This window comes from Glycine soja, chromosome 1 (assembly GCF_004193775.1).
Source record: "Glycine soja cultivar W05 chromosome 1, ASM419377v2, whole genome shotgun sequence".
NCBI classification, from domain to species: domain Eukaryota; kingdom Viridiplantae; phylum Streptophyta; class Magnoliopsida; order Fabales; family Fabaceae; genus Glycine; species Glycine soja.
Window position 1 is genome coordinate 3802829 of NC_041002.1, and position 22569 is coordinate 3825397.

The window sequence follows — 22569 nt, forward strand, 5'->3', positions numbered from 1 at the left end:
TGCTTTATTCCTTGTCAGTTTGTTTTAGCCATTCTAATATTGTTTTGGGTACTCAATAGTGTTTTAAAGAGTAACCAATATGAACAATGTGTCAGATAATGCATTCCTGAAATTTCATGTGTACAATAAAATTTGCCACATAATAAAATAATAATACAAAGTCTTCTCAAAACACCCATTAGACAATTCTATATAACTTGGCAACAAAAGGTCCAAAAGAAAAAATCTACCATTAGCAAAGGCAAACTACATGTGATGCCTCTTTGCTGACAAGCTATCATGCTTGTAACTTATAAAAACTATACCAAGAATGATAACAATAATCTTAACAAATTCACTTTTGTGGATGAGCTATATCATCCAAGAGATCAATAGAATATGCAACTGTTAACGGTTTCAACATCAACAATTTAAGGCTACAGTACACGAATTTCTATACTTCACTCACTGAATGGTCAGAACTCAAAAAAATTATGTGAACGAGCTCTTACCACTACCAGTACTTGCCGGCAGCTTATATGCAATAATAATAAACCTGCTCTAGTTTATATCAAGAATTTATCGCAGAATATAGTGTCTTCTAGAGGAAGATGTTGATTTCCTTTTCGGTCATCTCCAAAACATGGTCTCTCGCATCAGCCAAAGCACCCTGAATGTGAAGTATATTCAGATCCATGAAAACAAAATAAAAGGAGAGGTAAACTAAGCAATAGCACAAAATACATCACCTGCCCAAATTTTGTTAGGAAGTTACTGGCAATGTTTAGTGATGTGACAGCTACATCATCATTAGACTTGAGTGCTTGAGCAATAGCAAAAGCTCCATCATCCTGTGAATCAGACAACTATGGCATTAGAGATGATATAATTTCCATGGGTTATGAACCAAAAACACAAAAGAACACATTCATACCCTTATTTCATTAAATCCTAAATCTAGAGAGGTTAAAGCTTCATTAACCACTTTCAAGCTGCGAGCCAGGCTCTGTGCACCCTGCAATAGTTGATTCATAAAACAATAACATCCTAAGATTGACTGATGAAGATTTGAAAAAATGATTAAAGGGTAAAATGACTCAAGGTACGGATAACAAACTTCATCTCTTAGACCGTTTGCTCGCAAGTCCAAAATCGATATGGTGGTATTGTATTTTAAAGCATCTGCAATGCACTCTGCCCCTTTTGCTCCTATCTATAAAGTTATCCAATGTTACAAATAAAAGTTATTACAAACAATTTACAGGTAATTCATGGTGAAAAGGTTACCTGGCACCAACCAAGCTTAAGGGTTTTTATGTTCCCATGAAACTTGAGAACTTCAGCCAAGGCCTTGGCTCCATCTGGTCCAATGGGATTATAACTAAGTTCTAACTAAGAATGAGATAAAATCTGTCAGTGTATAGAAAAGACAAACAACAGAACAAAGATGAGAAACTAAAGTAGAGGCTTACAGTGGTAATAACTAAGTTATCTTTTAAAACTTGAGCAATGGCATTAACGCCATCAACGTGAATGTTATTTCCCCCCTGCAATATCAACTCAGGCAAGTCATGTCCCAAGCAATAGTATTACTGCCTCCATGTTTTAGTTCTTTCTTTAGTTAATGGCCAGAGCAAGGGCAGTGACATGGCAGGGAACGTACAGAATACAAACTAAAAGGTAAAAAAAAAAAAAAAAAAAGAGATCTTGTTACCAGATCCAACGTTGATATTGACCGATTTTCCTTTAAAGCAACTGCAATTTTTTCGGCTCCCTGACATGTTATACACAATCAGTTTAATGACTATAATCAAAACTCATTGTCCTCTTAAGAATCTATCTCTGCAGAACTATTAAATTTGTTGCAGTAGTTGTTACTGTTAATATAAAGGGAAAACGAAAAAGTAAGTTTTCTAAGGTACAACTACCAGCCATCAATCCTCCCTGACTACTTGTACACTTAAATGAGACAAAAGAGTGCACACATGGTTATTTCTGAGTATAGTATACACATCAATTTACTATTCAACTTGTTGCAGATACACAAAACTAGTTTAAACATCATATTCTAGATTACTGATAATAAATATCATGTATCTATTCTTAAGCATCTTAAGGATCCTATTCATTGCATGACTTCACACTGAAAATTTTGATAAGATTTATGATAATCACACTATGTGAAATAGGGGACAAGTTTGAGATAGAATACCTCATCACCAATGTCATTCATGTAAAGGTTCAACCATAAAAGGTTTCTGCTCTTCCTAATATACTCAGCGACATGGAATGAACCTTTAGCTGTTAATGAGTTGTTGCCTATGTCTAGAAGTGTAAGTTTCCCTTGAGAACAAATATTGCTTGTCAGTTAATAGTAAAATATTAAAGTGGAACATTACAAGCATAAATGACACATGATCAGTCAATATCAGAAATTAGTACAAGTTAACCTTTATGTGAAGATAACCCTGTCATCAAAGAACAGATTCCTTCATCTCCAATAGAATTCCCATGCAAATGAAGTTCCTGTCCATATACTGAGGTTCAGGGTAAATCATGCTTGTTTAAGGCTGCATACAACCAGATATGCTTCTAGTGGATGCAGCAGCATTGTCATTGTGATAAGAGAATACATCTTGAAAGGTTATTGCTCAATTTTTCTTAGATATGCTACAGAATTTGAGGTGTTCTGTAAGGAAATACATAATAAGTTAATAACACTGCTATATGAAACGTGTTTTGGAACTGGATAAGATAACAAGATCTAATGGCCAAGGTGGGAATTCTGAAAGCGATACCAAGAACTTAAAGGGATGAATGTAATGTTGGGCATTTAATTCAAAAGAAAATAAGAATAGTACCCTTATTGACTTGTTGCTCTCAAGTGCTTTAGCTAATGCATTAGCCCCCAAAGCCCCACCATAATTGCCACTAGAATAGTGATGATGTCAAAAGAATTCACAAAAGAGGAAAAGATTAAGTAATGAGCTGTTAAAGATTTACTCATGAAACAATTCCTAGGGTAAATGCAACATCAAAAGCATGAACATCATAAATCAAACTATCATTCCCTCAAAATTTCCCACAGGGAGAATTGGGGGAGAATTTTTTTGAAGAGAATACTTAATGTGACAATTCTTACTCACTTGAGATGTATATTTCGTATACTGTTATTCTCAAGAAGTGCCCCGGCCAGACTTGAAAATCCCTGCCTCCATTTCCAAGAAACAAATCAAAATAAGATTTAGACACTCAGGCAACTATGGCCTTAGAATAAGCTTAGGTAAATTGCATACAGAATATTCAATCATGTTATTGTTAAGTTCAAGAACCCGCAAACTTGAATTTTTCTTCAACATTTCAGCAATTGCTTTTGCACCCTGCATAACACAGTAAGCATTTCTTAGTGCCATATGGGAGGCATTATATGAAAAATACGGATCAGCAAGCTAACCACATCACCCAAGTCAGCACTGTTTAGCTGGAGCTTCTCAATGCTAGAGTTATTCACCAATATGTCACATAAGCACTGTAAAGAATGAATAGGATATTGATAGTCAATAGTTGAATACAATAGTTAAACCTAAGTGTATGAGAAAGATCAGCAGTAACTGTTAACAAATTTATTTTCTTTTATCTGTTTGAGAGAGGATGGAGGTGGGTTATAAACATATCTACATAATTCTAATAATCATCATGGTTAGTTAAGCCATAAGCTTCTTCGTCGTTGTTCTTTACGGCATAAAAAATGAATATATTTTAGCAAATACAGTATTATAGAGAGAGGAACATTGTGTAATAGCTATTCCAGTCATCCTGTATATGCTTGATATAGGATAGCCGATAATTAAACAAGCTGAAACAGTGAACAAATAAGCCTATAATAATCAATTGTACTCCTCATCTGCACTACCCCATCACCCAAACAGATAAAAGTGTATATACACACACGGCCTTTATAAAAATCATCCAAAAATATATTATAAGGACCTTTCAATAATTAGATAAAATAGAGGAATCCCAACAGTAATTAACTCAAATCTTGAATTCATAGAAGTGCGTAATACATCTAAACCCCTTGGAACTGACCTTAGCACCTTCATCTCCAACAAGGTTTCCTGAAAGATCAAGAGTCTTCAATGTGATGTTTGATTGAAGAACACCATCAAAAGCTCTCAATCCAGCTGCAGTTATACCATTTGCAGCAAAACTCACTTCCTCTGCAATCTTTATAACAATTTATATTTAGGATGTGCTCACAGACAGAACACAAATGGTAGTATTTTTTTTTTTTTCCTAATTATAAGAAACATATGATCACTTTTAATGTATTAAATAATAATTTTCTTTTATACAGTAAATTTATTGTGAAGTCTATTAATCAGATATTAATCATTTCCCATGCATTTATTGAGCTATTAAGAATATAACTCATACATTGGTTGAAAAATTATTCCTTGTGTTAACCAATTCTCTCTGTTGGAAATAGGAATATTTTAGGAGATAAGAGCTTCTTTAATGATTATTTTTCCAAGTATTAGCGTACGTAATTGTGCAACTGTGAAAACAGTTTTGTAAAATGATTGTAAGGGCTGTTAGCTTTTGCTAACAACACCCCTCTAGTGTTAGACAGCAGACTATATGTTTGTAAGGGCTGTTAGCTTTGACTAACTGCACCTCGCTAGGATTAGGGAGTCAGAATCTGTTAGTGTTAGTTTAGTAGGTCAGAGGTCTATATATACCTTTATTGTAACTAACTCTAACTAACATTTCAGATCACAACAATATCAGTTACATTTTTCTTTAGTTTTCTCTCCTTCTCTTTCTCATTTTATCGAAAATGGTATCTAAAGCCATTTTATTGTAATCATCGTCCCTTCGCAAGGTCTAGTTCATTGCTTTCATGGCTTCCGCTCCTTCGAACTTTGTTTCTCAGTCGTTTCCCAACTCCATTGCCAAAAAACTTGATGACTTGAATTATCTTCACTGATGTCAACATGTTGAACCAGTTATCAAATCATACAAGTTGCAGCGTTTCGCCGTCAATCCCATCATTCCACCTCGCTATCTCACGGAGGACGATCAAATTGTTGATTGCGTCAACCCTGACTATGAAGCCCGGGAGGTTCAAGATCAAACACTCCTTGTTTGGCTACAATCGACTCTTTCGAAATCTATATTATCATGTGTTCTTGGCTCGAATCACTCTTATCAAGTTTAGGAGAAGATTCATGAGTGCTTTAGCCTTCATACAAAGTCCCGTGCGCGTCAGCTTTGCACTGCGATGCGTGCTTTTACTCTTGACGGCAAATCGATGGATGAGTACTTGTGCAAAATCAAAGGATATGTTGATGAACTTGCCGACGTCGGAGTTCCTATTCGTCACGAGGAGTATGTTGATTTTTGGACAAATGGCCTCGGTTATCTTAAGAAGGGGGTGAATTAATTTCCCACAAACAAACTTTTGACCCCCCTTCTGAATGATAGGCTCAGAATGCAGAAGAAGAAGCAACAATCAATTTAATAATGTTCTTTAAACATGCAAGACAAAATTGATTGCAATAAAATAAATGAAATAAGGGAAGAGAAAAATACAAACTGGTTCAGCTACTTTCCGTGCCTACATCCAGTCCTCAAGCAACCCACTTGAGATTTTCCACTCTCTTTGTAAAAACCCTTTTACAAAGTTTGAACCACACAGGGACAACCCATCCCTTGTGTTCAGGAATCCTTACAACTTAAGAGATCCTCAATTCCTTAATCAATCTCTTTGAATAAGAAGAAGAAGAAGAAGAATTCTCTCTTTAAGAGAAGGATATTACAATTGAAGTTCCTGGATGAATTCTTAATAAATTTTCAAGTATTTGTCCAAGAGTTGTTGAGAGAGCATTTGACAATGAAGTTCTCTTGAAATATTTTTCCCTTGCTTTTTGAAGTCATACACACACATATATATTGACCCTTCGTGCCTTTTCAAAATGGTTTGAAGAGATGTGTCTTTTCAAAAAGTTTTTTCTGAATTTTTTCACTTGTAATCGATTCAGTAATGACTGTATAAAGAAGGGTCTGCTAGCAATTAAATCTCGTGACTCAATAATGGATGTATAAAGAAGGGTCTACTAGTAGTTAAATCTCGTGATTCAGTAATGGTTGTTACCTTAGGTTGTCATTCTCTGCTTAAACATCTCAATACTTTAAGCAATATCGAGGTATGATCGGATCCCTTTTTTATTTATCTGCTAGCAGACCTGATATAATGTTGTGTGTGTATGTGTGCTAGATTTCAATCAAATCCCAAACAATCACATTTTAGTGTCGTTAAAAGAATCATAAGATATTTGTTAGACACTATGAATATAGGTTTATGGTATCCTAAGAATTTCACATGCACTTTAATAGGTTATTCTGATTCAGACTTTGCCGGTTCTATAACGGATAGAAAGAGCACTAGTGAAACTTGTCAGTTCATTGGTTCTGCTCTAGTATCTTGGCATAGTAAGAAACAAAATAGTGTTACTCTATCTACTGTAGAAGCGAAATATATTTCTGTTGGTAGTAGTTGTGCTCAAATTCTTTGGATGAAGCAACAACTCTCTAACTATGAAATATTACTTGACCATATTCCTATAAGATGTGATAATACGAGTGTTATAAATCTTTCCAAGAATCCTGTTCAGCACTCTAGCACTAAACATATAGAAATTAGACATCACTTCTTAAGAGACCATGTTCAAAAGGGAGATTGTGTTTTAGAATTTGTTGATACAAAGAATCAGCTTGCTGATATCTTTACAAATTCTCTCCCTAAGGAATCATTCTTTGCTATTAGGAGAGAATTAGGTCTCTTAGATATCAATGATCTAGATAATAGGTAATCTACTAAGTTTTTATCCTCATCATGATAAATAGGATTACCTTGAGCCAAATTTCGTGTGTGTTATTAGTGGTTATTTATAATTGTTAATTTAATTAGTAGTATTTGTGTTTGATGATTGATTGATTGTAAGTTTTTGATTGTGTTTGATTGATGTGTTATTGTGTGATTGATTTTTGCTTGGATGAATTGAATGATTATCATTATTGTTGACTGATATAGTTAGATGATTTTTTAAGCATAGACATAGGTAATTTTAAAAGAAATGACTATTATGATGTTCTAGTAATCGATTACCATCACATTACCATCACATGTAATCGATTACATAAGAATAGGTGGCCTGTAATCGATTACCAGCAAGCTGTGTGCACCTATAATCGATTACAGCGTGTCATTCTCTATGTATATCTCACACTTCAGAAGTTGCAGACCACGACAGCCTCGAACGTGACGGCGCCCTTCTCCCAAATTCTTCAAATCTTCATAACTTCCTCAATTCTTAACCAAATCCCGTCCCACAAAGCTCAATCTTCATCTTTTTCAACCCTCTTTCGATTCCACCAATTGAAATTCGTCAAAAACTCATCAAATGGCAGAATCGTCTAAAAAGCGAAAGGGAACGTCCTCCACCACCGCCGCTGCTGGCCATCGATGCCACGGACCACCTAAAGCACCCACAGTACCAGTTCCTCCTCCCTTGTCATCTCCACGATCATCTACTTTATTTTCTTCAGATGATCAACGTCTACGGTACTCTTCTCAATTTTCTACTAAAATCATATTAGAGCTTTCTTTGATGATGAGACATTTGACTGCTATCAAGTGTTTCAAAATTCTGGATTAGTTGATTTTATGTTCTTAAAATTGCCTTATTATCCTGAACTAGTTAGAGTCTTTTACAGTAATTTAAAAATCCAGGATGGTACGATTCACTCTGAGGTGCATGGTATTTCTATGATCATTGATCAATCTCTGTTCTTTTTATTAACTAAATTACCCAGTCAAGGTGCACGTTTTGAGGATACCATTGTTGATGACTGGAAGTTCGATTATTCTAATCATGATGCTCGCCGTATGGTCTGTAATGACCAGGCTGATATGACCGGTAGATTGCTTGCCGGATGATTAACTCTTCATTGTTGCATCATCCACTACATCATAGTTAGAATTTTGTTTCCCCGTTCTTCTAATCTGGCTCAAGCCTCTGAGGAGGATTTGATTTTGATGTTGGCTTTCCTTATCGGTCGTCAGATCGACTGAGCTCACTTGGTTAGGTACCGAATGCATAAGGCATTACGGGCCAATGCACCTCTTCCATATCCTCAGTGGATCACCCTTTTTCTTCGTTATTTTCAAATTCCTCTAGATGATGAACCTTTTGTTCAAGTCAAAAGGTCTTTTGCCATTGGTGCTGGTGTAGTTCCTTCATTTGATTACTGTAAGGATCGTGATGGACAATGGCTTAGGAAACAAGACTTACCACATGAGCGTACTCCGTCACCTCCGCCACAGAAAGATGCTTCCTCTGCTCTGAAGTCCTTTCTGAACTTCGTGGGCTTCGAACATTCGTCGGTGACCGTTTCGATGCCATGGATAGTCGTCTGGATGCCATGAATGCACGTTTCGTAGTAATGGACACTCGTATTACTTAGCTTGAAGATGACATGGGTTTCATTCGCCGTTGCTTTGATCCACCAGCCGACCCATAGTTCTTCTTACTATTACTCGCAATTCTTTATTTCAGCCGTGTATTCTGGCTTTTATTGCTTTAGTTATAATTCTGTTGGATTTTATTATGGATGGTTATTTTTAGATTGTGTTTGCTTACTCTTAGATTTTGAATTGGTTGTTTACAACTTTGTGTGGTTTGCTTTGATTTATGAATGACTTTGTTTGATATTGATTGCATTACATAGTTCTTTTCACGTTTTTGGCTTTCTGATGTTGCCAAAGGGGGAGAGAACAAGAACATGGGTTGTTAGAAATTATTAGAATTTATCCACTTTATCAACTTAGGCACAAATTCTAAAAGATAGGGGGAGAAAGGGTTGTGTGTACGCATTATCAAAAAGTATGTTAGCTTATCTTGATTTCAGAATGTTGTCATCATCAAAAAGGGGAAGATTGAAGAAGCAAAGCTATCCTAATGTTTTGATGATGCCAAAGGAATGCGTTTTTCAAGTTTTATTCAAGACAAGAATCCAAGATATCCAAGAAATATGATCAAGATAATTTCTAGAGTTTTACTTAAAATGTTTTTGAAAGAGTTTTACTCTCTGGTAATCGATTACCAAAAGATGTAATCGATTACAAGTGGCCAATATGCTTTTTGAAAGGGTTTTAAATGGTTTCAAATATTTTTGAAAGCATGTAATCGATTACACAAGGCTTGTATTCGATTACCAGAGGTTTTGAACGTTTTAAAACAGCCTTAAGAAATTTGAGTTTAAATTTCAAATTATGTAATTGATTACAATGAGTTGGTAATTGATTACCAGTGTTTAAAAATTCAAATTTCAAAAGAGAAGAGTCATAACTCATCAGAAATAACGGTGTAATCAATTACACCATTATGGTAATCGATTACTAGTGGAGAATTTTCTGAAATAACTCTCAACAGTCACATCTTTTCAAATGTTTTTGAATGGCCATCAAAGGCCTATATATAAGTGACTAGGGATACGAAAATTCTTCAGAGTTTTCACTGACCAAAAAGTCTTATCCTCTCAAAAGAACAAATTGTCTTATCTTCCAAAAATTCTTTGGCTAAAACACTTGCAATTCGATAAGGAATTATTTGAATGTTTCATTGTACAATCTGTCTCTTACAAGAGAGATATCTTTTTCTCTTTCTTCTTACTCAAGAAAAGTGATTAAGGGACCGAGGGTCTCTTATTGTAAAGTGATCTGAACACAAAGGAAGGATTGTCCTTGTATGGTTCAGAGATTGTAAAAGGATTTTACAAGATAGTGGAAATCTCAAGCGGGTTGTTTGGGGACTGGACGTCGGCACAGGGTGTGACCGAACCAGTATAAACTAAGTTTGCACTTTCTCTTCCCTTAAACTTCTTTATTTATTGTCATTTATCTTTTGCATTAAGGAAGTTTAGTTTGAATTGTCTTATAATAACTCATAATAAGGGTGCATTGAAATTTTCATTAAAGAAGAGTAAAATTTTTAATTGGGAAAATAGCTTGTGATATCTTAATTCAACCCCCCCTTCTTAAGATATCTGAGGTCACTTGTCTAACATTGATGCACTTCTCGAAGGACTACCGTCAGATTACACGCTGGTGATCTCTGTAATCGAGAGTAAGAAGCACACTTCATCTTTCATACCTTAATTTTGTCCGGGAACTATCATTTGAGCAAGGTTACTTCAGGTTGAAGCAACAGCTCACCTGGGCGAGCTGCCATGACCCCAAATGTCATCTTTTGCTATAAATAGGCGTTAGGGAGACTGAGTGAATGGTTTCAAGGTCCAACATTGAGAGAAATTAGAGAGAAGAAAAAGAAAGAAGAGAAAAACGAGACTGAGGCGCTACCGAATTGCAACCGTAATCGACTTCTGCATCATTCTTTGTTCATTCGTCATCCGGTTAGTTTTTGTTTTAAGGATTTGAATGTGATCTATACACCCTTAGGGGTCCTCTTTCTTGTTTTGTGCATCTTCATCTCCTTCTTCTATGATCAGTAATTTCATTTTCTTCTTGTAAAGTAAGTTTTAACCGTTCATTAGTATCGTAAGTTATCTTTAAAAAAGGATTGAAGGTTAATAAGCAAAACCAAAATAAAACCAACTCATAAATTTCTTCATTTCATCAAAATATATCACTTGAGATCGTTTCAAGGTTCAACGCCTTAACGATTCTCTCCGCTTTTCATCAAGCATCACTTGAGATCGTTTCAAGGTCCAACGCCTTAAACGACTTTTGTTCGCAATTAAAATCAATCTTTCAAAAAACATAAAATCCATTTAACACACAAAACTTTCAGACTTAAAGAACTATATAGGTCTGAATTCCTCATCGCATCTAAGGATACATAGGAGCAAGGGCAACACCCCTTGTTGTCCCAAAAAAAATAAACAATATAAAAAGAAAAAATACATAATTTCAAAGTCACGCTTTTGCACACTCGATTAAAGGTTGCCATCCCTTGTAACGGATATAAAAAAAAAATACATAATTTTGAAGTCACGTTTTTGCACACTCGATTAAAGGTTGTCGTCCCTTGTAACGGGCGCGTGGGGTGCTAATACCTTCCCCGTGCGTAAACAACTCCCGAACCCTTATTTTCAAAATTTGCAAACCTTCGTCTTTTTTGGTTTTTCTAATGTTTTTCCTCAAATAAGTGTTGGTGGCGACTCCACGCATTTCCTTCATGAGAAGACGCACTTTTTTATTTCTCTTCGCCCTCTTGCCGAAGGGTAGGTTGCGACACCATCCATTGCAGAGATAGAAGTTTTACTCTATGATCATGAAACTCGACTTACACGTTACAACAGAGATGCACCGGTGATAAGTTTTGCGTCATTGAACTACACTCAAGCCTATTCGCACCAAAACTCTTCTAAAACTGGTGATTTTGGTGGTTCTCGAAGTTCATATGGTCGTGGTGGCGGTCGTGGTGATTTTTCTGATCGAGGTGTCGGACACGGTGGTGGTGGCTCCAGCAGAGGACGCAACGATGCTCGATTCGCTAACTTCTAGTGTCAAATTTGTCTTAAATATGGACACACTATCAATGTTTGTCATTTTAAGACTGATATGAATTTTCAGCCCCTTGAATCTCTAACCTTTGATCCTACCACACTTCAACCCGTTCCTAACTCCACTGGTTCAGCCAGAACCTCCAATACCTGAGTTAATCTCAATTCTAAGACTATTGTTCTAGGCCCCAGCCAACCAAGTGCCATGCACACAAATTCTTCATCTCGTGGAAATGGTCCTACTGGCTCCACCTAGATTCCAGACTCTAGAGCCAGTTTTCATGTGACTGGTGATTCGTAGAATATTAAACAGTTCACCCATTTTGATGGACCCGATCAGATTTTCATAGGCAATGATGAAGTTTAAGTATCTCTAATATTGGTTCCTCATCCTTTGTGTCCCCTAATGATGTTGGCATAACATTTAAACTTCACAAACTATTACACGTTCCTTCAATTTCAAAAGATTTGTTTAGTGTGAGTCAATTTGCCAAAGATAATTTTGTTTTCTTTGAATTTCATCCTCATTTATGACTTGTGAAATGTTAGGAGACCAATAAGACCCTTCCTCCAAGAGTTGTTGGTGATGACGGGCTTTTACTCCATTCATAATATCAAGCTTCAAGACAACCCCTCTCTGCTGATGTCTACCTCAACCTTTGTTTCAAACACTGGCTTCTCTAGTTCAACTGCTACTGTTAATAATAACTCTAGTATAGTTTCCAGTTCTGTTGTTTCTTCTTCCAGTGTTGCTAATCTCTGGCATGCTAGGTTAGGCCACTCTAATGGTCATGTAATGAAAACTGTTTTCACTCATTGTAACATTTCTCCATCGAATAAAAATGTCATAGTTTTGTTCTTCTTGCTGTATGGGCAAATCTCATAGATTACTATCTCACAATTCTGCTTCTGTTTACTCCCCTTTAGAGCTTATTTACACAAATTTGTGGGGACCTTCTCATGTTACCTCATGCTGGTTATAAATATTATGTCTCCTTTATTGATGCCTTCTCTAGGTACACCTGGATATTTCCCATAAAGTCCAAGGCTGAAACTATTTCTGTTTTTCAAGCTTTCAAGTCAATGGTTGAACTACAACTTAACACCAAAATCAAGAGTATTCAATCTGATTGAGGGGGTGAATACAGACCTTTTTCTACTCTTCTAACCTTTTATGGCATCTCTCACAAATTAATTTGTCCCCACACTCATTACCAAAATGGTTTGGTTGAAAGAAAACACACACATACAGTTGATTTGGGACTTACATTGTTGCATCATGCCTTTTTACCCTTGCAGTTTTGGGATTATACCTTTACTACAGCTGTCTATCTAATTAACAGGCTTCCCACTACTTCCATCAACTTTGCTATTCCTTTTGTTACCCTGTTTAATAAGGATCCTGATTATCATTTTCTTAAAACATTTGGCTGTGCCTGTTTTCCTTTACTGAGACCATACCATACACACAAACTGAAGTTTTGATCTCAAGAATGTTTATTTTTGGGATATTCCTCTTCCCACAAGGGTTACAAATGTTTGTCCTCATCTGACAGAATTTACATTTCCAAAGATGTTTTGTTTAATGAATTAAGATTTCCCTATTCTGATATGTTTCCCTCTTCCTCTAACTCCACTAAAAATCTTGATTCCTACTTTAGTCTCAATCCTAACCTTTCTCCACCTTCTGTTACCTCTATCCCTCGGTCATCTCAAATGTCACCTTCTAATTCAGCTTTTGTTCCTCTTGTTCCCCCTGATTTTTCTCCTATACCAGCTCATTCCCCCATCACCTCTATTTCTGTACCTCAACCATCCACTTCTGCACCTACCTTTATTCAGCCTCAAATTTCAGAGTCTACTACCCCTGCTGCATCCACCTCAAAGTCTATTTCATCACCTAGTTCAATATCAATAAATATACACCCTATTCAAACAAGGTCTAAATCTGGAATTCACAATCCTAAACTACATCCTTCCTTATTCCTTACCCATTCTAAGCCTAAAACTATGAAACAAGCTCTGGAAAATACAGACTGGCTTACAGCTATGCAGCAAGAGTATGATGCCTTGCTGAATAACAATACCTGGGACTTAGTTCCCTTACCTCCTAATAGACAGGCCATTGGTTGTAAATGGGTTTTCAGGGTAAAGAAAAATGTTGATGGTTCCATTAACATGTTCAAAGCAAGACTGGTAGCCAAGGGATTTCATCAAATTCATGGTTTTGATTTTGATAAGACATTTTCTCCTGTGATCAAGCCTGTCACCATTCGAATTGTTCTCACTCTTGCTCTGTCCCATGGGTGAAAATTGTTCCAGCTTGATGTGAACAATGCTTTTCTAAATGGCTCTCTTGAAGAATCTGTTTTAATGATACAACCTCCTGGTTTTGAAGTTGAAGATAAGTCTCTAGTCTGCAAGCTCAACAAAGCTCTCTATGGCTTGAAACAGGCCCCAAGGCAATGATTTGACAGACTGAAATCTACTCTGCTGCAGTTTGGTTTTGTTGGGAGCAAAAGTGATTCATCCCTATTTATCTATTGGAAACAAATGCATATTGTTTACCTTTTGGTCTATGTAGATGATATAATTCTCACAGGTAACTCAACCTCTCTAATTCAGCAGCTCACAAATAAACTACACACTGCATTCTCCCTCAAGCAACTTGGTCATTTGGATTATTTCTTAGGTCTGGAAATCAAGTATTTGTCCAATAATTCTATCTTGATGACTTATAGAGTAAATACATTCATGATTTTCTTCTCCAATGGTCTCCAACTGCAAGTTATCTCGACATGGTGCGGATGTTTTCTATGATCCAACTCTATACAGATATGCAGTTGGTGCATTACAATATGCTACCCTTACCAAACCCGAAATCAGCTTTGATGTCAATAAGGTTTGTCAATTTATGGCTGCCCCTCTAGACTCTCGTTGGGCAGTGGTGAAAAGGATGTTGAAGTATCTCAAAGGCACTTTGTTTCATGGCCTACTTCTTCAGTCTACTTCTGTTACAAAGCCCTTGGTTATTTGCGCATTCTGTGATGCTGACTGGGCATTTGATGTCGATGACAGGCGCTGCTATATATTTCTTGGTCCAAATTTAATATCTTGGTGGTCTTGCAAACAAAAAGTTACTTTCAAATCCAGTACTGAAGCTGAATATCGCAGCATTGCTCAAACTTCCACTGAGTTAACTTGGATTCATGCTCTACTGACAGAATTACAAGTTCCATTCACCACTCTTGGGATCTTTTGTGATAACCGGAGTGTTGTCTCTATTGCTCACAATTCAATATTTCACAGTCGTACAAAACACATGGAAATTGATGCATTTTTTGTAAAGGAAAAGATTATGGCCAAGTAGCTCTCTATTGTCCATATTCCATCTTTGGATCAGAGGGCTAATGTATTGACTAAGCCTTTTTCTGCATCAAGATTTGAAGTTCTTAGAGGCAAACTCAATGTGAAGAGTGTTTCTTCTGAAAACTCTTCCCCTTGAGTTTGAGGAGGGGCATTAGAGTATGTAATTGTACAGCTGTGAAAACAGTTTTGTAAAATGATTGAAAGGGCTGTTAGCTTTTGCTAACAGCACCACTCTAGTGTTAGACAGAAAACTATATGTTTGTAAGAGTTGTTAGCTTCGACTAACTGCACCTCACTAGGATTAGGGAGTCAGAATCTGTTAGTGTTAGTTTAGTAGGTCAGAGGTCTATATATGTTGTAACTAACTCTAACTAACTTTTCAGATCACAACAATATCAGTTACATTTTTCTTTAGTTTTCTCTCCTCTTTCTCAGTTTATTGAAAACCAAGTAGCCTAGATACTTGATATAGCTGCTCATTGCATCATTGCATCTTAGGAAGTAGCAGTATCTTAATTGTTCTCCTGTAACTTTTTTTTTGGCATTAATTATCTTTGTAATACTCTTGAATAAAAAAGTCCATTCTACTGGGTGGATAATACAGTCGAGCAAATTCAGAAAATATTTAATTCTCTTTTCTCAAACTCATTTTGGAGCATATTTCATAGACCAAAAATGGAACCTGTGTCCAATCTCATTAAGTGGGTGCTGCTGATACTATTAACTGACCATCTAACCCAATGCATTCAATCATAAAAACACTTGCCCTTGAAAGGTTACAACTTACAAGGTTACATCAGTAATAAAAATTGGTTAAGCATTTAGGTAGAATAATTCATTCTCACAAAAACAGATGCCATGCCCAGCCATTGTAAGTTGCATAGTGGTTTCACTAACTGGTATCTCAACTTTCAACATATTTGGTTGGACTTATTAGCCCTACTGACCTTTACAGATACACTCTCATGCACTATCTAATCACACACCCTTTTACTTCATATTACCTGCAGACCAACTAGCTAAAGGTCATAGATGGATTTATTTTAAAGTAAATGTTGAAATATTCCACGTTAATTACATTGATTAAGCCATGATGGCATTCTGATTTAAGTTATACTTTGAGAATAGATATACTTAATAATTTAATGTGTTAAAAGGATAAAAAAAAAAGTATGGGATTTTCCATCATGTCATTGTGTAAATGTGCCATTTTTAAAGCAAGTTGTTATGTTCCACATATCCATACTTGCACTTCATGACTAGTAGCTGATAACAAAACATTTAAATTTACAATTATAACTAACAAGAATATACTTGCTACCACTATTATTATGTTTCGATGAGGGGAGAAAATTGTTACATTAACACTTATGTTTGGCTTTCAAAGATGTTAAAATTGATTCAACTGTTCAGTAGATTTCTTCCATTAAGTAACTGAAGGAATGAACACTCAATAATTTCGGCATATGCCTGTACAGAAGGTAACATCACAACATATCTTTCAATAACAGTATCAAAACTGGCAGCTCCTCTATAATCAGTAAATATACAAGAAAATATGAAAGCAATGATAAATGAAGGATATTTGTTACCTGGTTGAATGCCAAGCTCTCAGCAAGGAAGAATAATCCTTCATCTCCAAAGTTGCGCCCTGCCAAATTAATGTAAGATAATTATTTTTCCTTTTATTTATCCATTCACTTCAAAAGTACCCACACTTTAAATAGTCATGTCAATAGAGTCTGCAATAAAGCAAGAAATATGTTATGTTAGGAATGATTAAAATATGGAATTGATTTGCTTTGTTTAGGATAGAAATAATTGGATTTACCAATCAAATCATATGTTGTGATCCTAATATAAAAATATGGGTTAAATTGATTTACAAATCAAATACATGTTTGGAATACATTAGCAATAAAAGAAATTCATTTAGTTAAGTAATTTACTTTATTATCCGTATTAAGATTGTGGTAAAGTGGGTAAACAAATACAAGGTAGATTGTCAATCAAACAATTAAAACTAAAATGACATCAAACCCAATCAAAAATTGATACAAATCGAAAGGATTTCAAAATTAAATCATTTTGTATTTCATAAATTTCCAAACAAAGAATTTCATTTACAAATTAAATCAATTCCTACAAATTTGAAAGGAAAATTAAGTTGAAAAGAAAGAAAACATAATGAACAGACCTTGAACTGAAAGCATATTAGATTAAGTTGGAAGGATATCATAGATCAAGGGAAGTACAATATCAAATAGATTATTGTCCTGTAAAAATGTTGGTATTCAAGAAAAAATGGATCAGGTTTAGTCCACAAATGATAAAATAATGGTTATTTTGAAAAATTATCAATGGAGAATCTTTACTATGAAATTTGAAGTGTATTAAATTACTGTAAATATCTTTTTCATTTATCAAATTATCAATCCAGTCAGCATACCTGACATATCAATACTAGGAAATGACCTCAGTTCCCGTGCAAACTCATTGAGCTTCTGTCTAGATTGTCTCTCAATCTTCTCCCCAAGCTGGGATAACAAATTTGTACCAGCAGCAAAAGACCATTTCAGTCCTTGTGAAGGGGATTGACTCTCCCCAGTTGAATATTTCAATTGCTTTGGAGTTGGAACAAGAAGTTTCTCCACTAATTTCCAGATAACTGTAAGCTGAAAACAAATTAGTACAGCCACTATTATGAAATCTAACAAATAACACATGCTTGCAATCACAACAAAAATAAAGAAAAAGACAAACCATACTAATAGTGGTGAAACACTGCTTAATTAAGAAGCATCAATATTTCAAAATGTCTACCAAACTAGAGTTACATATATCGGATACCCAGTAGCAGAGCAAGACATGAGGATTTTCGGTGTTTAAGTCATGAGAGCAGGGGTTACAGGAAAAATACTACAGAAAATAAAGTGTATGAGTTTCAAAACTTTAAAGGGAACAAGGGCTCTCCAGGTAAACAAGGGGCGCCCAAACTCAGGAAGACTTGGGCAAACACACATAGGCTCCCAAAATGCCCAAAACAGCACTGTTTTTTTTAGTGTTCCTTGATTTTTTTTCCTCCATTCTGTGTTTTCCCAATCACCTTCATGACACATTTCTCATTTGCCTCATTCACAACCAGCCCCCACCATTAATCTTTTGCATTTGCTTCTTGTGACCCACCTCTGGCGAACACAACAACTCTTTCAGTGAGCCTCAAGGCAGAGGTGAACCTATGACAACCACGATCTAAGGATGAACCTGCAAGATGCAGCCACCACGACCTGCAAAAGATGCTTGTGTGCCAGGTTGGAGCTGCCTGTGTAGTCTGAAACTGCAATGAGTGAAGAAGGTAGCCTCTTCTCAAACAGCCCTCTGCATGAACATGATGGCATTCCCATCGGATGCTCTTTTATTCTTCGTCTGAACTTGCAATATTAGTTGAGAACTTCATAATTTGAGATCATTGTAAATGGAAATCACTTGTGTATTGTGACAATAGATCACTATGAAGTAGGAATGTTGGATATTTTTATGGTATAATATTTTGTTGGATACTATCATTATGTTTTTTTAATATTATTATTTTATTAGGTAAACTATTAGGGAAGGGGAGAAATTTTTTCCTGTCCAGGAATGAATAAAATTTGTTTGGTTGGTCATTGAGGATCTTTAGATAAGTTTTCTAGGAATAAAAAAGTTACATGTATTTTTACCTATTATTTAATTATTTACCACATTATATAATTTAATAAAGTATAACATGATGTTTTTAATGTAGTAAAAGAAAAACTAAACTCAGGAGAGTAAAATTTCCACCTCTCCCGTTGGAAAGTTTCCGTGGCAAACTGATCAAAAAACATTCCCGGGAAACATCCTTTCCCAAGAATATTATTTTTTTGAAATGAATACCAAACATGGGAAAATAAGGGGGTGTTTGGTTTGGTTGTTTTCTGTTTTCATTTTTACTGAAAACATTTTCAGTGAAAATGAAAACAGGAAACAACTAGAAAATGAAAACAATAAATTCTCGTTTTCAGTGTTTTTAGTTGAAAACAGAAACCTCATTTCGGGTAAAATGAAATTGCGGTGACAATGAATGTAATTTTAAACAAATCTAAAAATACAAAAAGACAAGAAGTTAATATATCATAAATTTTTAGTATTTTTATTTCATGAAAACATAAAACAAGAAGTCAAACCAAACATGTTTTGAGAATTCTAATCTTTTGAAAATGAAAACAGTTTTCAAAAAATGAAAACAGAAAATGAAAATGCAAACCAAACACACCCTAAGTTTTTCAACCTATGATTCCCAGAAAGCAAAAACTTCTCTCCTACCAAACACCCCCTTAAGTTTATGGAGCCTTCACAAGCTTACATAAGCTCTCAAGTTTGACTCATGACATTAAATTAAATTTCCCTATCATGAAATATCTTAAACTATACTATCCTTCCCTCTAATTTATATGCTTAAATTATACTATTCTTCCCTCTAATTTTAAAAATTACACTGTGTTCCCTTAACAGATTAATATGTGCTCAGTTTGGTGCATATTAATGTCAAGGAGTTTTCCAGGAAAATTTTATGTTTTTTTTCATTGTTACGATTAGAAGAATTATCGACTGCTGGTTTTGAACCTCAACTATCGAAATTAAGCGGTAAGAAGATGAAATAAAATTTTTAGATAAAGTTTCAAAGCTTATATTACAGGTGTTTAAAACTTCATTTAATCTTTTTAAAGTCCTAAAATCAATAACAGAATGCTCAAAATTCTCAATCATTGATACTGAAAGTCGTGTAGAAAGTAAAAAAAAAAAAAAAAACATCCTTCAAGGGTTCGTACATAACTGGGACGTACCAGTATCCATGCATCATAGAGTAGACTAAAATGCAGGCAACGATACGAACAAACAACTAAAGAGAAATCTATTTAAAATAGCGAAAATATAAAAAAAATGAAAATTAAGCATTGGATACCAAAAGTGAGGGCGAAGAACGCGGCGACGGGAGCAACAACGTTGGCAATCTGTTTCACCGGCGCACTGGATAGCGGCGCGTTGGCCTGAGACTGGCGATAGACTCTGCGAGAACCACCGGCACGCGCGCGACTTCCTTCCACGCTCGAAGAAGCCCTAACCACGAAGCTTCTCGGAGAACACGTTCTCCGGCAGTTCAGAGGCGGAAGCGGCGCAAATTGAGCGACGCCGGCGGCGGTGAAGGCCAGCGATTGCAGCCGCTGGCAGCGGAGGCGAACCTGCACCGAGAACGAGAAGACGTTAGGGTTTCCAAGATGAAGAACGAAAAAGAGGAACGGTTGTTAGTTAGCGGTTTCCGAGGGAGTTAGTTACCTGCGGGTGAGAGTAGAGAGAGAGAGTGGAAGTGAAGGCCATGGCTTATTATCGATGAAGGAGCATAGAACAATGGATAGGTGAATGAAGGAATCAGAGATATGAATAAGGAAATGGCTTTGTGTGCGGATTTTGGCGGAGAGTGAGAGAATTGAATGCAGAGAAGAATGGAGGAGCTAGCTATGAAGTCTCGGTGGTTCTATTCCCTTCTATTCTATCAACTAACAACTCTACTACGACTATTGCTGCCAGGGGCAGTGTGTGTCTGAGGGGATCAATGGGTTCGTAAGGCCCAATTGAAGGGCTCTAGGCCCAAAGCTCGATTAATTTTTGATGAGTGTTGCTAGGTGCAGCCAGCATTATTGCTGGTGCACCCAGCAAAGCTCTTAAATGGCATATATCAAAATTGCTTTTTGCCCCTTCAAAATTGCTTTTTGCCCCTATCATCAATGTGCAAATATCAAAATATCCTTTGTCTCATTTCCTCTAATATTGGCACCCACTATTTCCCACCTACAATGTCGATAAGATTTCATTGTATTACACAAATTACACACCACAAAATCATGATTCTGTTATGCTATAGAAATTGTGACGCAATGAAATCATAATTCCGTTAGGTTACAAATTATGCAATTATTACCTAAGTTATTTTTATCTTTCAAACAATAAAAAAAAAAAATATATATATATATATATATATATATATATATATATATATATATATATATAATAAAAATATGATTCCGTTGTACAATGGGCAACGAAACATGTTAATTTTCATTCTACATTTTTTGTTAACTCCCACTTAGACAACGAAATCATGATTCTGTTATGCATTTTTGTTATGCAATTATTACCTAAGTTATTTTTATCTTTCAAACAATAAAAAGAAAATGTACAATGGAATTTTTGTCACACCGATTAGTACAAAAGGAATCATGATTTTATTATACATTTTTCACATCTTATTATATATAAGTGTATTTTCGTTGTGTATTGTGAAAAAATATATTTTTGAAATTTTTATAAGATGATAAGAACCAATGATAATTGTGTTAGGACTATGGATTTTGGATTTTCTATTACACATAGTCACCTACCATTTTAAAAAAAAGTTGTTATCGAAGGTAATTATGGATCAACTTGTTTAAATATATTTGTTGAAAAAAATACTTATTTTAGAAAAATAAGTAATTTTTTATTTTTATTTTTAGTGTCTACTTTAAAAAAATAATTTTCTGTTTATTTTAAACTACAAATCATGTATGTTTATTAAAAAAATTTAATTATCAAGTGTCTCTAACTACATATAATTAAAATACTTAAAATATTGTATTAATAATTAAACAAATACTAGTATATTTTATTTATTCAACGGATATATCTGCATCTACATATTCCGAGAAAAAATCTATCCTTTGATCACGTGTCGTGCTCTCTTCCTCTCATTTTTTTTAACATTTTCATTTAATCATAAATTATTGTTTAAATAAATTAACAAACTTATTATCTTATTAAGTAATTATATAAAATTTTACTTTTTATATTTTTCTTGCATAACCATTTTTCTAAGTAACCCCTCAAGTATCGGAAACCAGGTTTAATAGTCCCTATGGAACAAACCTTCAAATAGTTCCCTTAATGTTAGCAAATTATTGTACTTCGCACAAATTAGTTGTACTATGTAGTACTGCATGTCATTGACCATGTCTCTTCTTTTGCGTACTTCACCAACGTCTATATTTTAATAATTATTTTTTTTCTTTGTACAGTTAACCTTGCAATTTTTTATTTGTCAAATTAATGGTTCCTAACTTTCGTTCAATATATAATTACAACAAATCAAGCCACGGACATTGACGAAACATTTTCTTTGGGTGGAAAACATGTGTTTTGTAGAAATTTATCATTTAGAAAGCAATGTTTCTTCTTCCGTTTAAACGACAATTTAATTTAGCACAACTGTACAAGTATAGTAAACACATAAAATATTTAAGAGCCATTAATGGCATGGGTTACTTTCGTTGAAAATATTTAAGATCATACAAGGAGTATTAATTATATAAACATCAATTATTATTATACAAACTATAAACATATAGTACAAACAGTTGACAAAAATAATGATAAATAATGGTAACTTATATTCTTTAACTAATTTGTTAGGGTTTGAATTCTAATTATATCTCTTGTATGAAATAGATTTTGTTAGGAGAAAAATATCTATCTTATATGTCTCCAACAAAATTAATTGTTGCTTTTAATAAAGATTAT

At 35.0% G+C, this 22569-nt stretch overlaps 1 protein-coding gene across 1 annotated transcript; it reads right to left on the reverse strand.

The window, feature by feature from the left end:
* Window positions 1–103: 103 nt before the first annotated feature.
* LOC114410324 (protein NLRC3-like) lies at window positions 104–20521 on the reverse strand. Its single transcript, XM_028374240.1, has 18 exons — window positions 20293–20521; window positions 19922–20198; window positions 17387–17605; window positions 16530–16588; window positions 4069–4206; window positions 3434–3508; window positions 3276–3359; window positions 3126–3187; window positions 2841–2910; window positions 2430–2505; window positions 2192–2322; window positions 1694–1753; window positions 1452–1526; window positions 1267–1371; window positions 1097–1192; window positions 914–994; window positions 729–830; window positions 104–649 (listed from the first exon to the last, which is right to left on the reverse strand). Exons 1-18 carry the CDS (start codon window positions 20332–20334, stop codon window positions 581–583), a joined length of 1821 nt encoding a protein of 606 aa, XP_028230041.1. The 5' UTR covers window positions 20335–20521; the 3' UTR covers window positions 104–580.
* Between the last annotated feature and the right edge of the window lie 2048 nt (window positions 20522–22569).